Below are 23,553 nucleotides of genomic sequence, written 5' to 3' on the forward strand. Positions count from 1 at the left end.
TCTTCTCTGTCTGAAGCTGTTCTCTCTTCTGTGTCACAGACTGATCTCAAATTGTTATGAAGTGCAACTGTGTGTGCTCGCTCACTTCCCCAGGCAGCCCCCACCTTCCTGATGACTCACCCGTGGTTGTCCCAACAACTGGGAGTTTCCCCTGCTGGAAGTGTTGTGTAAGCTATGAGCACAGGATGTTGTATAACTGCTGACTCATTTTGTTGTGTAAGCTAGAAAACACTAGTGGTTAACCTCTTCTTACCCGGATGAGCATTACAACTTAAGTCAGATGCAATATGGGGCGACTGAGCCCCAGGGCTGCCACACTCCCTTACATGGGCGTATATTCTCTCATGGAAAAATATCACACAGATTATATTAATGACACTCGTCTCAAACTCTGGTCCAGGAGTGAGCCTAGTGTTTGTTTACTGTGATCCAATTCTCTCTCATATGAAAATCAGACCGCAGCTGAGGAGAAAATTGAGAAATTAAAGGGATTTTTCCACAAAGTTCATTTTAAAGTTGATTTTAATCAATAGATCTTGGAATGATAATAATTTCCACAGTTTGATGTGGATAAAAAAATGTTCCTGTGCTGACATAATCTTATATACAGTGTGTCCACCCATATCCTGTCCACCGCCATTAACTTGAGATCGGCGGCAATTATAGGCATAGAAGTGGTGTCTAGGTATAGTAAAGTAGCCATGCGCTATGCAATGAAACCACCTATTGCGACACCTGGTGGAAAACAACAGAGTTAGCATTTTTATCTCGAAAACGGAATGAGATGGAGAAAAAAAAGTGAATTACAAAGTTGTAGGGCATCATCAATTCAATATGAATCGACACCTTGCATACAGAAATGCTATGATTAGAATGTGTAAAACTCACAAGGCTGCGGACATGAAGCGATACCTCATGGAGACCTTCCTACAAGTCATTGGGTATGGTGGCTGCGTGGAGTGGCCTCCAAGCTCACCTGACCTGACCCCATTGGACTTCTTTCTGTGAGGTCACCTCAAACAGCAGGTGTATGCGACCCCTCCAGCAACATTGCAGGACCTATGACGACGTATCACAGATTCTTGTGCAAACGTGTCACCTACCATATTGCACAACGTGCAGCAAGATACAGTATGCTGTCCAGAGTCCAGATGTGCATTGCAGCTGACGGTGGCCACTTGAGCATCAAAATTAAATGAGCGCCATATGCATGACCAGCATTCAATGTTTTGTGGGGGGGTCATGGGTTTCATATCATAGCATTTCTGTATACAAGGTGTCGATTCGTATTGAATTGATGATGCCCTACAAATTTGTGAATCACTTTTTTTCTCTATCTCGTTCCGTTTTCAAGATAAAAATGCTAACTCCGTTGTTTTCCACCAGGTGGTGCTATAGGTGGTTTAATTGTGTAGCGCATGGCTACTTTACTATACCTAGACACCACTTTTATGCCTATAGCTGCCGCCATTCTCAAGTTAATGGCGGTGGACAGGACATAGGTGGACACACTTTACGTGTCCCTGCTATGTACTGTGTAATGGCCGTGTGTTGTGAATGTTAGTTATGTTTTGGCTGCTGGGAGGTTCCCTCTGGTGGCCAGGAAAGGTTTGGATTTGGACCAGGTGTGTTGTGCAATGGGCGTTTCCTTTGCTAACTCTCTGCTTATTTAAATCCTGGTCTGATAGCAGGCTATGCCGGATGTCAGTTGTTCTTTGTATCACTAGCCTGCTTCATCCTGCTCCACACCACATCTACCCCAGATAAGTGCTTGCTCTTTATTTATTGTTTGGTTCTTTTGCTCTTATCTGGGTTTGTCATTTGCTGTGGTTGTTTTCAGTTTATTTGCATGCAGGGATTTTCCCCCTCAGTTGCTTGGCTGGGGAACTCCCTGCAGTTCTGTTTGGAGTATAGCTCCTTTGGGTCCATGTGTTTGTGGCTTGTTGAATTTGTTATGATTCTTGTTTTCTGTTCATTGGTATGACAAAAGCACCTGGTATAGGACGGAGTTCAGATCGTGCGATCTGAGGGCATTTTTGTACTATCAGGAATTTGGAATTTTACAGGGTTTTTCTCTGGCCATCATCAGTCCCTTTCCTGTCCTTTCCTATTAGGTTTTTATTTAGTCAGTGGGGGCCTCACGTTTTGCTAATCCTGTCATCTATCTGTGTATTGTGTTTTTCCTATATCACCGCAGTCTTTGAATGTGGGGGGCTTGCTATTCTTGTCTATTTTCTGAGGCAGAGAGTTATTCATCTTTCCTTCCTTTAGGATAGTTAGTTCCCCGGCTGGGTTCGCGGTGCACAGGATGTTAGTTCACCCCTCGGCTACTTCTAGTTGTGATGGTTAGTAAGGGGATGGCGGCCAGATTAATTACCAATGCTCTTGTCACCTTTTACCAATGATTTGTGGTGGTCTTCCATGGTTCCGGATCATAACAGGCGTGTCTGATTGTACAGGAACATGGTCTGATCATACCACATCTCCTGTTCAGGGGAGGACTCAAAGTAGTATACAGACATTATAGTATGGGATCACAGCTGATTCTTTCTGTGAAGTAAAATATTTTCCTGCCTGTTTTTAAACAATGTTTTACCTCAAAGGAAGAATCATTTATGATTCCATTTTGTGCAATCTGTATACTCTCTTTTTTTTCCCTCCCCTACCCAGGAGATGTGGTATGATCAGACCATATTTCTGCACTGTCAAACACGGCTAATACACAGATACAAAAAGAAGAAAAAAAACAGCTCACCCTTTCAGGAGATTCAATTTCAGCCAGAACGGTGCATGGACTTAAAGGTAGTTACACCTTACTACCACAAGGTAAGGGAAAAAGGAAAAGTTATCCAGCATCCAGTTCCAGAAAGTTAAAAAGTGGATTTTTATTCGGAAAATAATTAAAATTCCATGTTCCATATTTGCATTAAAAATGCATCATAGCAGGTGTTTGATGGAGACGCGTTTCGGACTTATCTGTCCTTAGTCTGTTTCTAGACTAAGGACTGATACATCCGAAACGCGTCTCCATCAAACACCTGCTATGATGCGTTTTTAATGCAAATATGGAACATGGAATTTTAATTATTTTCTGAATAAAAATCCACTTTTTAACTTTCTGGAACTGGATAACTTTTCCTTTTTCCCACAGCTAATACACAGTACATAGCAGGTACACATTTATAAGATTAACTCAGCACAGGAACATTTTTTAAATTTATTTTGTATTACATCCAATTGTAAAAATTATTAGTATTCCAAGATCTATTGACTAAAATGAAATTGTTTGTGGGAAAACCCCTTTAACTTCTCCATTTGTGTTTGTGTGTGACGCCCTGGCAAAACCAGGTAGTCACAGATAGGCCCCCGCACAACACCCTTCCCTCACTTAGGAAACACACAGCCGACCTGAAACCCTAGTCACCCCCCCCCTTAGGGAAAGACAGACACACCAGTGGGCAGGATCAGGCAGTTGGACACGCCCACCCAGGGGTCTAGACAGCCCGGGGCGGGAAAACAGGTAGATCAGCTTAGTAGTTCAAGTTGAGAGGCGTGTGAGCTGGATCTAGGTGTAGCTCCAGCAGAGGAAGTTCAAGTTGAACGGTGCCAGGGTAGGAGCACTGGTGCCTGTGGCTAGGTGGCAGACGGTGGTCTCCGTCAGCAGGAGACAGGAAGACAGCTCGGCAGAACCGTGGTGGACCGGGACAGGGTTGTAGCCTGCCGGTACCGTCACGGGGAACCGATCCGGAAACCGGAGCACAAAGGGGGTTACTCAGACCCTGAAGTCAGGACCGTAAACCAGCAGCCTGGTTAATTAACTGATTGAGGCCAGGATTAGAGGTCCTGTCCCACCCAAAGTCCCTCATAGAAGACAACAGCCCACCGATAGGGATAGGAGGTCACCGCCAGGGCCCATAGATCCCACGGGCCAGCGTCTGCGGGCACGGCTCCTCAGGCCACATCCAGCCGGTAGCGGACTCCTGAGTTTCAGACTAGGAAGTCCACCTTACACAAAGTCAGTACAAAGGAAAAGAACAGTGACCACCAGCCTGGGTGGGGGACCTGAATGCAACCGGTCGCGGCGGCCGGCCACCAGCACCTTTGGTTTACCGAAAGACTCGTGTGATTCATTTACTGTGAGTAACCAAACAGTCCCCTGCTTGCTCAGGCGCGCCGGCCCTTGCCATCGCCATACCCTGCACAAAGACACTGGGCCCCGGGGCAACCATCCCTTCCCACGGAGGGGTTAACATCCAGCTGCCACTACATCTCCCCCGGGCGCCCCATAACAGCAGCGGTGGTGTCCCACTTCACCACACACCGTGGATGGCATCACGAACTTAATACGGCCTAGTCCGTACATCTACGTTCCCCCCTTTTTATTCTGCGAGTCCGCGGGACCCCCGGGTCCGGAGACCCTCGAGCCACCCCCTTAGGAGGTGAGGATCCGAGCAGCAGCGGCTGCTGGCACGGGGGCAGCACATGTGTATATCAGACTCTGATGACGCTCGAGTGCAGTCCATTGATTTCCACGCACCCATAGACTTGTGTGCGTCATCCAATAAGCAGATGCACTCGCAGCATGCTGAGTAAGACTGGAGTCACACTTGCGAGTGACTCGCATCGCATCACCCGGCACAGCCTGCTGCTCTCTGGACAGGAGTGGGTCAGCCGCATGCATTTCTATATAGTTGACCCGCTACTGTCTGGAGAGCGGCAGGCCGTGCCCAGTGATGCAATGCGAGACTCTCACATGAGTCACTCGCAAGTGTGACTCCTGCCTAAGTTGGCATTGCCTCATACTTTAACATTGGGCCGAGTGCTAGCCAACAAACATTGGATAGCACTTGGCCGTGTTATGTGTGAGTGAACCCTTACTGTGTGTATAGGGAGAGACCTATCAGTCTATGTGTACGGGGCAGTAAAAAGCAACCTATAACCTGCTTCAGGATAGTCATTCGAGACACATGGCCCCTGGTTGGCATTTCAATGTATGTGTTTTCTCTGAAATGCTGTAACATAACAGAGTATCTGCCGTAATGCAGCCAGTGACTGATTCATACAGCTCGTGGTTCAGGGAGTATGATTGTAGTGACAAATGCTCTTTAATGTCCTTGTGGTATTTGCAGGTAAAACTGGATGTTAGTACAGTTTTCGTCTGTAACACTTCTGCACTGCTGCCATACCGTAGGTGATGGTATAGGGATTGGAAATCTGTCACACAAGATCATTTTGGTAGAGGATTATCAGTAGATGATTAAACTTGTATAAAATTATTTAACATTAATAAAAAGTTTTTCTTAGTGTAAATTATTGTGTACTTCAAAAGGGTTTTCCAAGACTATGCTACTGATGACCTATTCTTAGGATGGATCATCCTTATGAGATTGGTGGGGATCTGAAACCAGAATCCTCATTAACCAGATCTTGCCATGCCTTTAAACCTATTTTTTTTTTCTCTCTAAAAACCCAGATCTTACCATGCCCCACAGCCGCCAGAAGTCCTTATGGATTGTTTGGATGGATGGATTGGGACACCGCAGCTCCCATTCACATTTTGAAGTGAATGGGAGCTGAGCTGCAGTACCTGAGAACAGCCACTGAACTATGTATGGCACCAAACTGTGGCATTCTGACGGTATACTGTGTACTGGTGGTCACGGGATCTGAAAACAGGTGATTGATCACATACTTATGATCATAAAGATAGGTCATCATTATCATCATCCTGGACAATACCTTTTAACAAAATAATAATTAAAAAAAACCACTGAATCATCTAACTTTTTATGAGAAAAACATCCATTATTGTCAGTGAAAATTAACCTGCTAGTAGAGGGGTTTTTTTTTACGAAGGGTGCTGTCAGAACATGTGTGACTGACATTCCACCAAATCTGATGTCACGAGGGCTGTACTTTTTAGTTTCACAATTGTGTGATTATTGGCATGCTGTGCGGCGGGGTGGCATCCATGGAGGGATCAGTAGAAGTGATGTCAACGGCTCCGCTCCTGCCTTGATGCAGATGTCAGCAGAGCCGGAACTCCTGTTTAAGGCTATGTTCGCACGTTGCGTTTTTTACCGCGTTTCTGCAGCGTTTTTGGCAGCAGCGTTTTTGTGCAAAAACGCATGCGTTTTTGATTTCCAGCAAAGTCTATGTGAAAAGCAGAAATCCTGTCTGCACTTTGCTTTTTGTTCAGCAGCGTTTAATTTGCATATTTGTGGTCAAAAACCATGCTGAAAAAGAAGCAGCATGTCAGTTGTTTTTGCCATTTCTGCAGCGTTTCCTTAACATTGGAGTCAATGAGAAATGGCAAAAAGCAACCAAAATCACAATTCCTGCGTTTTTCATGCTTTTTACCTGCTTTTCAACTGCGTTTTTGGCTCCAAAAACGCATGCTTTTCTGGCCAAAAATTAATGGGTTCTAATGTTCCTTTACACACACACAATAACCGAAAATTTAAATGTTAAAAAATAATAAACTTTAGCTATTTTTCTGTTAAAATGTGCATAACCACTATTATTACATTAAAATTGATAATTTCCCATATAATTTTATTAAAAGTTAATTTTATACTTTTTTTCTCTTTTTTCATTCTTTTTGACTAATTCAACTTTATTTCTCAGTGTCTTGATCTCAAAAACGCATCTGCAGAAACGCAGGTGAAAACGCAGGTAAAAAGCGCTAAAAACGCACTAAAAACGCGTTTTTAGCACTAAAAAATTGTCAAAAGCCATTTGGTCAAAAACCAAGGGAAGGAAAACGTGCAGAATAAACTGCAGGTACACCGACGCAACGTGCGCACATAGCCTAAGGCTGTGACCGCACTTTGAGTCGAGGTAGTTGCAGTTCTAAACGCATCCTCTGGCAGAAATTGCTTTTGCCAAAGTTTCTTTTGACCATCAAAAGGCGATAAATACACGTGCGTATTTACCGCGCTTTAGCCGCGTTTTTAGCGCTTTTACCTGCTTTTCCATTGCAAGTCAGCTGCGTTTTGATTACAAAGACACTACTAAATAAAGTTTTAACATACAAACACTATGAAAAAAGGGAAAAAAAATGAAAACAAATATAATTTCTTAAATCATAACGAAAAAAGTTATATTTAATATAATTATAGCGGTTTTAAACTACATGGCTAAAATATCAATAAATTAATATTTTTCATTAATTTAATTGTCGGACTATGTGTGTGTGTGTAAAGGGACATATGATTCCATTATTTTGATGTCATAAACGCATGTTTTCTGCAGCTAAAAAGCAGGTAAAACGCTGAAATTTTGATGTTTCTTGCTTTTTGCAATTTCTCATTGACTTCAATGTTAGCAAAACGCAGCCCAAATGGCAAAAACAATTGACATGCTGCTTCTTTGAACGCAGAGTTCTTGCACAAAATTATGCAAATTAAACGCAGCGTTTTGAACTGCAAAGTGCGCACAAGAAATCCCCATTTTCCATAGACTTTGCAGGAAAATCAAAACGCATGCATTTTGGCATGAAAACGCTGCAGTTCAAAACGCTGCTGAAATGCAGGTGAAAACGCAAAGTGCGCACACAGCCTTAGTCTTGTAAGATAAGAGATGAGGCCTCCATGGATCACACTTGTTTTTACACTCAATCCTACAGATGCTTGAACTCTGGGATGAGGCAAAATCAACACCTTGAAATATAATTCTTGTTCCTTTGAACCATTCCTAACCATTTCCTCAGTGTGGTAATGTGCATTATTTTGCTGAAAGAAGCCAGTCATTGGTAGAGCTGAGCAGATTGATTTGTGGGACTCCGCCATCCAGATAAGTGGTACCTGGTGGCTCGGGGGAGGCCCCGAATCTCTTATCTTTCAGTTTTTGACTAGCTGAAGCTGTCAGACATAATCTTTACATTTTAAGAAACAACAAAGAAAAGCAACGGAGATTAAATAGCTGAGATAAAAATATATTTTTTATTAATCAATCAATAGTTATAGCATAAATAGTAATTAAGGAAAAAACACATTAACAACAAGGTGCTACTAGATGTTCACAAAAAGGATTTTTGTGGGAGGGGGAAGGGAGAGGGAAAAAAACAAATCCCAATCTAATCCCACAAGAGGCAGACACAAAGGTATAAATTAAAGGGAAGTACAGGGAGACTACAAAATATAAATATAATAATTAGAATAGAGGGCAATGATCAAAAGGGGGATTTGGTTCCCCCACCCCCCACAAAAATTCCTTTTTGTGAACATCTAGTAGCACCTTGTTTTGTGTTTGTGTGTTTTTTCCTTAATTACTATCTATGCTATAGCTATTGATTGATTAATAAAAAATATATTTTTATCTCAGCTATTTCATCTCCGTTGCTTTTCTTTGTTGTTTCTTATATCTATTTATGGAGTGGCTTTATGATTAATGGGTTATTTGATTTAGGAGATGTTGTGCATCAATTTAATTCTGTTGTATTCATAATCTTTATATTTTATTGCACAGATTGGATAGGATTGTTACTGCACATTATGGGAACATGAGCCTGGGATCCCATAAGCAGTCAGTGTTCAGATTCAACATGGCCGAGGTCTGATTGTGGAAACGCATTGATAACACGTGTTTATCTGAGGATTTTCCTCTTCTCATTCAGAGTCTATGGGAAAATCTGCAAATAAAATGCATAGCTTCTGAAAGAGAAAATGACTTTGTGGATTTAAATTAAAAAAAACCAACCCACGGCAGGTCAATTTCTGCAGCGTAAACACAATAGCGTAGTGGGCATGAGATTTATATAAGTGCTATCCATGTACCTGGACTGTAATACACTGCTGTTATTTATTTGTGGATGAAAATACAAAGCCAAAAAGAGCACCCCAAATAATCAGGAACGGCGCTTGTTCCAAAGTAATTCTAAGGGGCTGACTGAGTCTATGCCAGGAGAAAATCACAGCAAGCGCAATGTGTATTTATAAGGTCGGTTTCAGACGTCCGTGTTTAATCAGGTGCAAGCCACACGCATGGGTATGGTCATACGTGTGATATCTGTGTTTGCATACATGTGACACGTACCGGATAAAACACTTGTCTCTAAAAATAAAAAGATTTTCTATATTTACCTGTATCCAGCGCTGTTTTCTTCGGCTCTGCTGTCTCCTACTTCTGACCCTCGCTAATTATGCTCGTTGAATATTCACTGCACCTCAGACCTGAAAGCCGGAGCATTGCGGGGACAGCATCACCAGGGACAGCATCACCAGTGACCGGTGAGTATCCAGCAAGCAGTGTGCGCGCAACTGATGTCACGTTGGTAACTTCACAAGTTCATCAGAGTTTATTGGGAACTCAGATGACCTCCTGGAGTCATCGCACGCACACTGCTTGCTGGATACTCACATGTCACTGGTGATGCTGTCCCCCGCAATGCTGCTGCTTCCAGGTCAGAGGTGCAGTGAATATTCAATGAGCACAATTAGCGGGGGTCAGAAGCAGGAGACAGTAGAGCCGGAGACAGCATCGCTGGATACAGGTGAATATGGAAAATCTTTTTATTTCAAAGACCCATATTTTCCCCGGTACGTGTGACGCTGATGTCACACGAATCACATCAGTGTGTGATCCGTGTGACACCTGTGATGCCGGAGAAAAACGGACATGTCTCCGTATGTGTGTAAGGGGTGGACGGTCCCCTTACAAATAGGAGTAGTTTTCCCCCCTGAAGATACCCCATGCTGGGGTAGATAAAGTTGTAATGTTAATGTTAATGATAAATTGTGTTTATACTGTTTTAGTGGGTTTCCCCTAGTGGCCGGGTGGGACGGCTGTCCCCATAGAAACAGTGCAGAAGAGAGGTGGAGCCGGCAGCTGGGGGGAGGGAGAGAGTGGGTTGTAGGAAAAAGGTTTTGAGTCAGGAGGCAGTCGAGTCCGGGACAGGAGAGAAGGAGCAGTGGGGGCAGGGTGTGGGAGCTAAGTGAGCAGCGTACGAAGAACAGAGAAAGAGAAAGTGTCCTCTATGGTGAAACAGGTTTGAGTGGGTCTGGTCTGCGGTAGCCGGAGTGGGAGCCCAGGTGAAGTAGAGTAGCCGGGCACATCCCCACGAGAGGAGACTATAAGAAGACGTGTTTTCTCCCCCATCAGGAGTTGTGAAACGACGCTATCAGCTTACTGCCACTGTTGTGAAGATGTGTGCAATAAACGTGCCTTCTGATTCAACTGACCGTCGTCTGCAAAGTCTTTATACGTCTGACAGCGTTCTCTGCATCACCACACTCTGCCCCATCAAGCCATCTCCTGCCCCAATAGTGACGGCGGAGCCGGGGGTTAGCCTGATAGAAAATGGGGCCACGACTACAACCACCGAGGCACCCCTGGCACCCCGTTACATGTGCATGCAGGGCCACGAAGGGCACACGGTCTGTGTCAAAACACGGACGTGTGTGTAACTCCAGAGACTAACATGGGTAAGTGTGGCATCTGTGTTAAAAACTGATGTCACATGTACCTGAAACACGGACGTCTGAATCCGGCCTAAATCAGATTGTCCTCGGCCATGCAAGTCAGCGGGTCTGTGGAACACCATGGAACTCACTCAGATGACATCTAATTTCCACGGACTGACAAAACGGAGAGGATGGAGACATATCCCCCCCCCCCATCTTCTTTATATCCAAGAAAATCAGATCACACTGATCAGATTCTGATTAACATAATTGGAACGATTTTCTTGGACGAGAGAAAATATGGCCGCCTTACTCTAGTCTCAGGCCATGTGCACAATCTGAGTATTTGAATTTTTTACCTCAGTATTTTTAAGCCAAAACCAGAAGTGGGAAAGTATTAGGCCCCATGCGCATGCTGCAGGTTTTTTTTTTTATGTTTTTCTGGTGCAGTTTGTGGTCACCTTTTAGTCACCACAAACTGCATGCTTTTCTGTCCCCAGCAAAGTCTGAGATTTCAGATTTGCAGTGACAACAAAAAATGCAGCATGTCAACTCTTTTTGCGTTTTACCCTGCGTTTTTCACCCATTGGGGATAAGAAAACGGATCAAAAATGTATGGTTAAAAAACTGATGCATATTTTTTATGCGTTTTGTGGCCTAAAGATGCGATTTATTTTTTTGGCCACAGGGTGCATTTTTATGGTTACGACAAAACTGCAGAGTGTGGACATAGCCTTGTAGAAACACTTCACCACTTCTGCATTTTTTACCTACTCCTGGTTTTGACTGACAAATACTGAGGTAAAAAAATTAACAAATACTCAACATGTGCATGAGGCCTTAAGCTGCGTGCCCACAATCAGGGTTCACAGCGTTTTGCACAAAGTGTTTCAGCTGCGACCAAAAACGCTGCATTGTACAGTACAAGCACAGTGGATGGGATTTTTAGAATTCCTATACCCACTGTGCGTGCGGCCCGAAGCGTAAACCAAACTGCGATGCGGCTTCCCGAGCCACAGCACGTCAATGCTTTACTGCAGAGACACGAGTGTTCTCCGCAGGGAGAACAGAAGAGAGACCGCAGCGGCCCGAGTCCAAGTCATGGTCTTGAGTGGCTGCGTTCTCCTGCGGAGGAGACTCGCGGCCCCACAGGTCAGGACCCGCCGCGTCCAGGATGCAGCATGTCCTGATCGTGGGCATATACCCTTAGAGTACGATCCCATGAGAGTTTGCGTCTTTGTTGCATACATTATTCATTATAGCGCCATTTATTCCATGGCGCTTTACATTCTTGCACCTATTAGGTAAATTACATTTTTTAGGTGTTTTTGATGCTGTTTCTCTCTTTTTGGTATGTCATGCTTTAATGAAGGCTGCTTTGTTTTTTTATATTTCCTGGTATATGGCTTTGACAAAGCTTTATTCATAATCGTGTGGCCTTGCTAGGATGAGGACCCTTGACGTGGGTCGGCCAGAATGAAGAATGGCCATGTGAGCATAAGAACAGGCCGGATCTATGTGTGGGCTCTATACAGCGGGCTGCAGTCAGAAGCCCACGGCACCGTGGTGGTAAAGGCGCGGCTCTGTACACGCGGAGGAGCCGGCAAGGCTGGAACGTCACTGATTCTCTGTGCTCACACAAGGACTATTTTCTACGGGTCTCGGAAATTGGGTAGGCTCCGATAAAATGGCGGCGCACTTAGTTACAACCTGAATGAAAGATTTTCCTCTTCCGCAGGGAGGAGGAAGTATCGCGATGTTACGTGATAGCGTCATGACGTATCCTATGGGACTGCCTGCTCGCTCGCGCTGCCTTCTGGGAACCCGCTTCCGCCTGCCATAGTGTGCCTCGGCGCGATATCAGCCGCTAGTGTCCGGTTTGCAGCCTGTCGGGAAAATGGCGAGTGCAGCAGCCGCCGGGCCTGTGGGGGTGACCAGCGGGTCCAGCCGTAAGCGACTCCTGAGGGAGGAAGACATGACGAAAGTGGAGTTTGAAACGAGCGAGGAAGTGGACGTGACTCCCACCTTCGACACGATGGGACTGCGGGAAGATTTACTCAGAGGCATATACGCGTATGGTGAGTGCAGGCCGTGGGCATTCCACAGCTGAGCAGCCCGGTGAATGCTGGGTAACATATGGTGGAAATCTCGCCTTCTTCCCTTTGTCCGCGCCTGGAATGTACGGAGACTGGTGTAGAGCACATTGTAACCAATCAGATTCCAGCTCTCATTTTTATGCTCCACTAGAAAGTGAAAGCTGCAATCTGATTGGTTGCTGTAAGGGAATCTTCTTTATTCTGTGCTTTTCCTTCGATGTGACTCTGTTGCCTTATCTGTAGGGTATATTGATGTTCTAGCCTACTCATGGGTCTGGGTTGCGCGCGTGACCCCAGCTGGGCGGTTGCGCGCGTGACCCCAGCTGGGCGGTTGCGCGCGTGACCCCAGCTGGGCGGTTGCGCGCGTGACCCCAGCTGGGCGGTTGCGCGCGTGACCCCAGCTGGGCGGTTGCGCGCGTGACCCCAGCTGGGCGGTTGCGCGCGTGACCCCAGCTGGGCGGTTGCGCGCGTGACCCCAGCTGGGCGGTTGCGCGCGTGACCCCAGCTGGGCGGTTGCGCGCGTGACCCCAGCTGGGGCGGTGTTGTTGTTGTTTCCGTCTGATTCATGAGTTGTGACTTTTTTAAAAAAAAAAGTTGCAAAGCTTCGCACACCTTCACTCTGTTCCCCATGGTATGTTTTTCTGCGCACCAGTTTTTTGGTGCGATATTGGCACCATTTTGCGAAACGTGTTTCGCTTTGCCCATAAGTTACAAAAACTGTTCCGTTCAGGATAAAGACCTTTTGATTTGGCACCAACTCATGAATCGATTGGCATTTTGAAGATGTTCACCCCCAAAACAGAAACAAAGTCCCTTAATGGAGAAAAAAAAGTGGTGAATTTGCGTCTATGTCCATTCATTCACTCCAGTCCTGGGAGACAGAAGAAATCTGGTGGGAGAAGTGCTGACAAAGTATCTTGGATAAGAGCCGTGTTCAGTTCTGTTGGCTGAAGGGACAGCCCCAATCTCCACTGGGGTTTGATTTGTCGCCTCTTTGTTGTTAAGCAACAGCTTGGACTTGTAGTCATAAGACTTCATATAGATTGTCTTTTCAATAAGTTGGGACCTGAGAGGTTTCCTTGTGGGTTAAGGTACCGTCACACTACGTCTTTTTAACATGCGTCCTGAACGTTTTTTTACTGCAAAAGCGGATCCTGCTTTTACAGCAAAAAACGCATGCAAACGCATGTGTTACTTTGCAGGATCCTGTCACTGGATGTTTAGGGGCAGGCATTGGAGTCATGTGATCGGGAGTGATGGGAACTAAACGTGCCAGACTGGGAGCCGGCTTCTTACAACTGCGGAGGTTCGTAACCAAGGTAAACATCGGGTAACTTGCTTGGATACCCGATATTTACTTTGGTTACGAGCATCTGCAGCTGCTAGGAGCCGGGCTCCCTGCACACGTAACCAACGTAAACATCGGGTAACTAAGATAAGTGGTTACCTGATATTTACCTTGGTTACGAATGCCCACAGCTCTCAGGTGGAGGAGGGGGAGAGACAGAGAGGTAGGAGAGAGGGACTGATCACGCGAGACTGGTTTCTGGGCATGCTCAGTAGAGCAAGCAGGATCCTGTCTATCAGCATGCCAGCGTTCACATGCATTTGCGTGCTGTTTAGTCAGGATCCAGCGATTTGCAGTATTTGGACGCAGCTCAAAAACGCTACATGTAGCGTTTTTGAAAGATGTTAAAAAACTGCAAGTCGCTGGATCCTCACTATAACGCACGCAAACGCAGGTGAACACATGTTAACGCGAGTCCATTGCAAATGCATTGAAGTGAAAACGCATTTGCACTGGATCCGTTTTTGCGTTAAAAAAACGTTCAGGACGCATGTTAAAAAGACGTAGTGTGAAAGCAGCCTAAGCGATGCTCCAGCGATCCCACCAGCAACCTGACCTGGCAGGGATCGCTGGAGCGTCGCTACACGGGTTGCTGGTGAGCTGTCACACAGGCAGATCTCACCAGTGACCAGCCCCCAGCCAGCAGCGTCGCATGGAAGCGATGCTGCGCTTGGTAAATATCGGGTAACCAACCCGATATTTACCTTGGTTACCAGCGCACACCGCTTAGCGCTGGCTCCCTGCACTCCTAGCCACAGTACACATCGGGTTAATTACCCGATGTGTAGTCTGGCTATGTGTGCAGGGAGCCAGCACTGACAGCGTGAGAGCAGCGGACGCTGGTAACAAAGGTAAATATCGGGTAATTAAGGAAAGGGCTTCTTGGTTACCCGATATTTACATTGGTTACCAGTGTCCGCAGAAGCCGGCTCCCTGCTCAGTTGTTGCTCTGTCGCTGTCACACACAGCGATCTGTGCTTCACAGCGGGAGAGCAACAACTAAAAATATGGTCCACGACATTCAGCGACAACCAGCGACCTCACAGCAGGGGCCAGGTTGTTGCTGGATGTCACACACAGCAACATCGCTAGCAAGTTGTGCCTCAGCAGCGATGTTGCTTAGTGAGACGTGGCCTTTAGAACAAGATCATCCCACACCCGGTACCTACAGTGGGACCCCCTTCTCTGTTATGGAAGCCACAGTTATACAAATTGTTGGATTCTTCTGACTGTGGTCTGTATTTACTTTCCTTTTTTGCATTTACATGGCCTTAAATTTACTTTTCAGGGTTTGAGAAGCCGTCCGCCATTCAACAGAGGGCGATTAAACAGATCATTAAAGGCAGAGATGTAATTGCACAGTAAGTAATTGTGGGAGTTGCACAATATCTATTACATTTGCTTTTGATGGGTATCTGTGCTCCATTTTCTTTTTTTTTTGTGTTGGGTGGGGTTAAAAATCACAAAAATTGGTTTACTTGGTGATCCCTGCTCTAGTAATGCCTCTCTCCAGCCTTTCATAGGCTACACAGCCAATCACTGGACTGAAAAGAAAGCGTGCGCTGTCAACATCAACATTACCACTGAGCCCAGTGACAGGCTGCAGCGGTTATGTGCTGTGCAGTAACACTATCAAAATTTGATCACCGAGAAACCCATTAATGGATTCCATAGAGGCCGGGAGCACAATTATCATTACCCATTGTAAGCCATAATGGGGAGATACTGGCTGGCTCAGCTTTTCCATTTGTCTGAATGGGGGCCATGTTGATTTCTATGGGCAGCTTTGTGCAGGGTTTAGGCAGTGTACACATGCAGCAGCTTTGTGAATGCTCAGAGTGCGATCTTATACACATCCATTCACACAAGAGGTTATTGATGACGATTTGCTTTAGTTTTCCTTATTTTGTCCAATGATAATCAGCTGCATATTAAATCTTCTATCTCTGGTAGTGATCATTTCCTATGTGAATGTTTTCTGCAGTTTGTAGAAACCTCATTAAGGCTACTTTCACACTACGTTTTTTTAGCATTCGTCATGAACGTTTTTTTGCTGCAAAAGTGGATCCTGTTATTGCAAAGAAAAACGCATGTGTTATTTTGCAGGATCCTGTCACTTTAAGTTTATGGGCGGGCATTGGAGTCATGTGATCGGGAGTGAGGGGAACTGAACGTGAGACTGGGAGCCGACATCCGACAGCTGCGGAGGCTTGTAACCAAGGTAAACATCGGGTAACTTGCTTGGATACCCAATATTTACATTGGTTACGAGCGTCTGCAGCTGCTAGGAGCAGGGCTGCCTGCTCCCTGCACACGTAACAAAGATAAACATCGGGTAACTAAGCCCGTGGTTACCCAATATTTACCTTGGTTACGAGTGTCCTCCGCTCTCAGGCGGGGGAGAGAGGGAGGGGGAGAGAGAGAGACTGATCACGCGAGGCTGGTTTCTGGGCATGCTCAGTAGATCAAGCAGGATCCTGTCTATCAGCATGCCAGCGTTCACATGCGTTTGTGTGCAGTATAGTCAGGATCCAGCAATTTGCAGTATTTGGACGCAGCTCAAAAACGCTACAAGTAGCGTTTTTGAAAAAAGTTAAAAAACTGCAAGTCGCTGGATCCTCACTATAACGCACGCAAACGCATGTTGAGTCCATTGCAAATGCATTGAAATGAAAACGCATTTGCACTGGATCAGTTTTTGCGTTAAAAAAACGTTCATGACGCATGTTAAAAAAACGTAGTGTGAAAGCCGCCAAATGTGTACATTCAGAATAGCCCCTCCGAGGCATCAGCCATGCACCTTAACATGCCAGGAATACGAATTTGCAAGTGCAATGATCTAGAGATGTAAAAGAGCTGTAGACTCCAACCATGATTTTTTATTTTTTTTTTTTTTGCTTAAAGGATTATTCCCATTTCTAAGATCCTATCCCAATATGTAGTAGGTGTAGTAACAATAATAATAACAACAAATACCTCCATTTAGAAATTTAGTACAGTTCTCCTGATTAGATAGATATGTCACTTACCTCATGTGCAGGGCGTTGCAGCTTAGGTATCCATGGTTACGACCATGGGCAACTAACTGTCTCTATATGAGTGGACGTAAACATGGATACCTAGGCTGCAATGTCCTGCATGAGAGCTAGGCGACATAGCTAATCAGTAGAAGTATACTACATTTGTTATTGGAGGTATTTGATATTATTATTATTATTATTATTATTATTATTATTATTATTATTATTATTATTATTATTATTATTACACCTACTACATATTTATAGGATCTTGGAGGTGGAATACCACTTTAAAGCTTTGTTCATAACTGTGTTGGCGTCTTCATCTGTTTTTTCTTCTTCCATTATTTTGTCAGCAGGTGGTAGTGCTATCTTGATGTAAAAAAGGAAGAACCTGACCAGATTCTGACAGTCCCCATTGTAACTTATTTGGGGCCGTCACGTTGTGGTCCAGTAATGTTCTTTCTTTTATGATAACCTAAAGCTGATGTATGTATTCACTGCAATCCAGTCTTTAGGCTATGTCATTTATGACTTGATGTATTTGCTTTTGTCTTTCAGATCACAGTCTGGTACAGGCAAAACGGCTACATTTTGTGTGTCTGTTCTTCAGTGTTTGGATATTCAGGTAATTTTACTTTTTAGTTATAACCAATCCTGTGATGCTTCATTTAGAACAGTATTCATGTTTTCCATGCGGCAAGTAATAATTTATTAACCCTTTCACTCTTGGGCTATTCTCTTTTCATTTTTTCATCCTTTTTTATGCCTACACTTTTTTTTTTTTTTTTTTTTATTTTTTTTTTTTTTTTGATCGCGTCTGCTGATCAGAGCGATGCTTCAGCATAACTCTTAACAGCAGAAATGCTGATCTCCTGTGAAGGCCGACGCTCTTCCGCCATTCACAGAAATCATAACTGCGACTGGTAATCTTCTGACCCCCCCCCCCCCCACACTGTCATGGCAACCCATTGGTGCCCCGTAATTGTGTCATGGGAGCACAGTTGGTGGCGGGAAACTACATGATTAATGCGTGTTAGATAGCGCTGTCAGAGTTTGATAGCACAATCTAAGGGGTTAACAATCACGGGTGGATCTCAGCTGCACATGTCATCAGATCAGCAGTCATGCAGGGAATTAAAGGGACAGAGATGCCAAGGATGTGTATGTATGTATGTGTATATAGTATATGTGTGTGTGTGTATATATGTATGTGTCCTTGGTCGTGAAGGGGTTAACATCATAATACAATGAAAAGCTTTATTCACTACTGGACCCTACCTGCGTAATAAATTCAGGACCTTAATTAAAATAAACAGCGTATACTCTCCTCCCACAGCTGTGCCATTCCAGAGATATCTGTGACGCTATTGCCAGTGGGAGACGTGACATTGTGTCTCGTGCCCTCTGAAGCCAATCGTCCGACTCTGGCTGCACTCTTTACTATTTTGTCTGAGCGGTTGTGGAAGTGTTGTGGAAAAATACTATTAACCTGCAGATATAGGGTTAATCTACAGGTCAATAGCATCCTGAACTTCACCAGCGCTTGCACATTGAACACTGCTGCTGGGAGGCAAACAACGTTCATCCTCCTGGCAGGGTTCAGGACAAGTTTATATTTTTGAATGATGTCATTCATTTTACCATATAATATACTAGAAAATGAAAAACATTCCAACTACAGTAAAATTGCAAAAAAAAAGTGCAATTCCACCATTTTTTTTTTTTTGGTCCACAATGTTCACTATATGGTCAAATTTTATCTGGCTAAATGATTCTCCAGCTCAGTATTTTCTTTGTCGCTCCATTGGGAGACCCAGACAATTGGGTGTATAGCTTCTGCCTCCGGAGCCCACACAAAGTATTACACTTTAAAAAGTGTAACCCCTCCCCTCTGCCTATACACCCTCCCGTGCATCACGGGCTCCTCAGTTTTATGCTTTGTGTTGAAGGAGGCACACATTCACTCAAGCTCCCATTTTAGTCAGCAGCAGCTGCTGATTGTATCGGATGGAAGAAAAGAGGGGCCCCACAGGGCCCCCGGCATGCTCCCTTCTCACCCCACTAAGTCGGCGGTGCTGTTAAGGTTGAGGTACCCATTGCGGGTACAAAGGCTGGAGCCACATGCCGTTTTCGTAATAATATAATATAATATAATATAATATAATATATTATATTATATTATATTATATTATATTATATTATATTATATTATTCTCTGTTCGGCCACATTGTTTTGCTTTTGGCTATATACCCTCAGTGATCGCTCTCCGAGGAGACAACAGCATGTCGTCCGCAAAGAGCAAGGGTGCCAAGACACAGGGTTATTTTGCAACCTGTACCTCTTGTGCGGCTATGTTACCTGCAGGTTCCACCTACCCTCACTGTGAGCAATGCTCGGCCCCTGTTGCACTCGCTCAGCCGGAGCCTCGGGCACTGGTGGGACCCTCGGCTCAGGTAGAACCCCCTGCTTCCACTGTCCAGGTGGCAGGGACAGAGTTTGCAGTTTTGGCTGAGAAACTCTCTGAGTCGCTTTCACAATCCATGGCTCAGTCTATGGACAGATGGTCTGCTAAGATACTAGAAGCCTTGCAGTCCAGACCGGTCCTTACACAGGCCTCGGGCACTGTGAGTTCATCGCCCCCAGGCCCCTCTCGGTCTGCGCAGCAGCGTGCTCCTGGGGTGACACCTAGGTCTCACGGGGAGGACTCCGACACGGACCGCAGTCCCAGACCGGCTAAGCGGGCTCGCTGGGAACCTTCCCCGACTTCATCACACTGTTCGGGGTCTCAACTTGAGGACTCTCTGGAGGATGAAGCGAAGGTCGCAGCTCAGGGCTCTGACCCTGACGTTGCTCTCAATCTTGATACAACGGAAGGGGACGCCATAGTAAATGACCTTATAGCGTCCATCAACCAGGTGTTAGATCTATCTCCCCCGCCTCCACCTGTAGAGGAGTCGGCTTCTCAGCAGGAGAAACACCAGTTCAGGTTTCCCAAACATACACGGAGCGCGTTTTTCGATCACTCTAACTTCAGAGATGCTGTCCAGAAGCACAGAGCATTTCCGGACAAGCGCTTTTCTAAGCGTCTTAATGACACACGTTACCCCTTCCCCGCTGACGTAGTTAAGGGTTGGGCTCAATGTCCCAAGGTGGATCCTCCAGTCTCTAGACTGGCGGCTAGATCCGTAGTATCAGTGGCAGATGGTTCATCGCTCAAGGATGCCACTGACAGGCAGATAGAACTCCTGATGAAATCCATCTATGAAGCCACAGGCGCGTCTTTTGCCCCAGCCTTTGCAGCAGTGTGGGCACTCCAAGCTATCTCAGCTTGTCTGTCTGAGATTAATGCGGTCACACGTACCTCTGCTCTGCAAGTTGCGTCTTTGACTTCTCAGGCGTCGGTATTTTCATCCTACGCCATGAATGCAGTCCTGGACTCTGCGAGCCGTACAGTGGTAGCGTCCGCCAATTCGGTGGCAGTCCGCAGGGCCATGTGGCTACGCGAATGGAAGGCAGACTCTGCTTCCAAGAATTTCTTAACCGGTTTGCCATTTTCTGGCGACCGTTTGTTTGGCGAGCGATTGGATGAAATTATTAAGCAATCCAAGGGAAAGGACTCGTCCTTACCCCAGTCCAAACCAAACAGACCTCAGCAACGAAAAATTCAATCGAGGTTTCGGTCCTTTCGGCCCTCAGCCAGGTCCCAATCATCCACGTCCAACAGGCCACAGAAGGGCCAGAGGAACTCTGATGCATGGCGGTCTAAGTCACGTCCTCCAAAGACCGCCGGAGGCACCGTCTCCAAGGCGGCCGCCTCATGACTTTCGGCCTCCCCAAACCGCATCCTCGGTCGGTGGCAGGCTCTCCCGCTTTTGCGACGCCTGGTGGCCACATGTCCAAGACCGATGGGTGAGAGACATTCTGTCTCACGGTTACAGGATAGAGCTCAGCTCTCGTCCTCCGACTCGTTTCTTCAGAACATCCCCGCCCCCCGAGCGAGCCGATGCACTTTTTCAGGCGGTGAACACTCTGAAGACAGAAGGAGTTGTGATCCCCGTTCCCCTTCAAGAACGTGGTCACGGTTTTTACTCCAACTTGTTCGTGGTGCCAAAGAAGGACGGATCATTCCGTCCCGTTCTGGACCTCAAACTGCTCAACAGACATGTGAGAACCAGACGGTTTCGGATGGAATCTCTCCGCTCTGTCATCGCTTCGATGTCCCAAGGAGACTTCCTAGCATCAATCGACATCAGGGATGCTTATCTCCATGTGCCGATTGCACCGGAGCATCAACGCTTCCTGCGTTTCGCCATCGGGGACGAACACCTTCAGTTTGTGGCACTGCCTTTCGGCCTGGCGACAGCCCCACGGGTCTTCACCAAGGTCATGGCATCCGTGGTGGCGGTCCTACACTCTCAGGGCCACTCGGTGATCCCTTACTTAGACGATCTCCTAGTCAAGGCTCCCTCCCGGGCGGCATGCCAACACAGCCTGACCATTGCTCTGGAGACTCTCCAGAGGTTCGGGTGGATCATCAATTTCCCAAAGTCAAAATTGACACCGACCCAATCACTGACTTACCTCGGGATGGAGTTTCATACTCTCTCAGCGATAGTCAAGCTTCCGCTGGACAAACAGCGTTCGCTGCAGACAGGGGTGCACTCTCTTCTTCGGGCCCAGTCACACCCCTTGCGGCGCCTCATGCACTTCCTAGGGAAGATGGTGGCAGCAATGGAGGCAGTTCCCTTTGCGCAGTTTCATCTGCGTCCACTTCAATGGGACATTCTCCGCAAATGGGACAGGAGGTCGACGTCCCTAGACAGGAACGTATCTCTTTCACTGGCAACCAAAACCTCTCTTCAGTGGTGGCTTCTTCCCACTTCTTTGTCGAGGGGAAAATCCTTCCTGCCCCCATCCTGGGCTGTGGTCACGACGGACGCGAGTCTGTCAGGGTGGGGAGCGGTTTTTCTCCACCACAGGGCTCAGGGAACCTGGACTCCGACAGAGTCCTCCCTTCAGATCAATTTTCTGGAGATAAGGGCAGTGTATCTAGCCCTAAAGGCGTTCCATCAGTGGCTGGAGGGCAGGCAGATCCGCATACAGTAGGACAACGCCACGGCGGTCGCGTACATCAACCACCAGGGCGGCACACGCAGTCGTCAAGCCTTCCAAGAAGTTCGGCGGATTCTGCTGTGGGCGGAGGCCACAGCCTCCACCATCTCTGCAGTTCACATCCCGGGCGTAGAAAACTGGGAAGCAGACTTTCTCAGTCGCCAGGACATGGACGCAGGGGAATGGTCTCTTCACCCGGACGTGTTTCAAGAGATCTGTCGCCGCTGGGGAGCGCCGGACGTCGACCTCATGGTGTCTCGACACAACAACAAAGTCCGGCATTCATGGCACGGTCTCAAGATCACAGAGCTCTGGCGGCGGACGCATTAGTTCAGGATTAGTCGCAGTTTCGACTGCCTTATGTATTTCCTCCTCTGGCACTGCTGCCCAGAGTGTTACGCAAGATCAGGTCCGACTGCCGCCGCGCCATCCTCGTCGCTCCAGACTGGCCGAGGAGGTCGTGGTACCCGGATCTGTGGCACCTCACGGTGGGTCAACCGTGGGCACTCCCAGACCGACCAGACTTGCTGTCTCAAGGGCCATTTTTCCATCTGAATTCTGCGGCCCTCAACCTGACTGTGTGGCCATTGAGTCCTGGCTCCTAGCGTCCTCAGGGTTATCTCAAGCTGTCATCGCCACTATGAGACAGGCCAGGAAACCAACGTCCGCCAAGATCTATCACAGGACTTGGAGGATCTTCTTATCCTGGTGCTCTGATCAGGGTTTTACTCCCTGGCCGTTTGCCTTGCCCACTTTTCTTTCATTCCTGCAATCCGGAATGGACAAGGGTTTGTCTCTCGGCTCTCTCAAGGGACAAGTATCGGCGCTTTCTGTGTTTTTTCAAAAGCGTCTAGCCAGGCTTCCGCAGGTCCGCACGTTCCTGCAGGGAGTTTGCCACATAGTCCCACCTTACAAGAGGCCGCTGGAACCATGGGATCTTAACAGAGTGCTAAAGGCTCTTCAGAAACCACCTTTCGAGCCACTGCGGGATGTCTCTCTATCACGTCTTTCGCAGAAGGTGGCCTTTCTAGTGGCAGTTACATCACTCCGGAGAGTGTCTGAGCTTGCAGCGCTGTCATGCAAAGCCCCCTTCCTGGTTTTTCACCAGGATAAGGTGGTTCTGCGTCCGGTCCTGGAATTTCTTCCTAAGGTGGTATCCCCTTTCCATCTCAATCAGGATATCTCCTTACCTTCTTTTTGCCCTCATCCAGTTCACCAATGTGAAAATGATTTGCATTTGTTAGATCTAGTGAGAGCACTCCGGCTCTACATTTCTCGCACGGCGCCCTTGCGCCGTTCTGATGCGCTCTTTGTCCTTGTCGCTGGCCAGCGTAAGGGGTCGCAGGCTTCCAAGTCAACCTTGGCTCGGTGGATCAAGGAACCGATTCTTGAAGCCTACCGTTCTTCTGGGCTTCCGATTCCTTCAGGGCTGAAAGCCCATTCTACCAGAGCCGTGGGTGCATCCTGGGCATTGCGGCACCAGGCTACGGCTCAGCAGGTGTGTCAGGCGGCTACCTGGTCGAGTCTGCACACTTTCACGAAACACTATCAGGTGCATGCATATGCTTCG

General features: G+C 46.7%; 1 protein-coding gene across 1 annotated transcript in view; it reads left to right on the forward strand.

The window, feature by feature from the left end:
• The first annotated feature begins 12,204 nt into the window (after nucleotides 1–12,204).
• The window catches only part of EIF4A3 (eukaryotic translation initiation factor 4A3), a 43,015-nt gene continuing 31,666 nt past the window's right edge, over nucleotides 12,205–23,553 (forward strand). The window contains exons 1-3 of the mRNA XM_075338117.1: nucleotides 12,205–12,481; nucleotides 15,136–15,208; nucleotides 17,429–17,495. Coding sequence (XP_075194232.1) covers nucleotides 12,301–12,481; nucleotides 15,136–15,208; nucleotides 17,429–17,495 — 321 coding nt within the window. The 5' untranslated portion in view covers nucleotides 12,205–12,300. The remainder of the gene's footprint in view (nucleotides 12,482–15,135; nucleotides 15,209–17,428; nucleotides 17,496–23,553) is intronic.

This window comes from Anomaloglossus baeobatrachus, chromosome 3 (assembly GCF_048569485.1).
Source record: "Anomaloglossus baeobatrachus isolate aAnoBae1 chromosome 3, aAnoBae1.hap1, whole genome shotgun sequence".
Lineage (NCBI taxonomy): Eukaryota > Metazoa > Chordata > Amphibia > Anura > Aromobatidae > Anomaloglossus > Anomaloglossus baeobatrachus.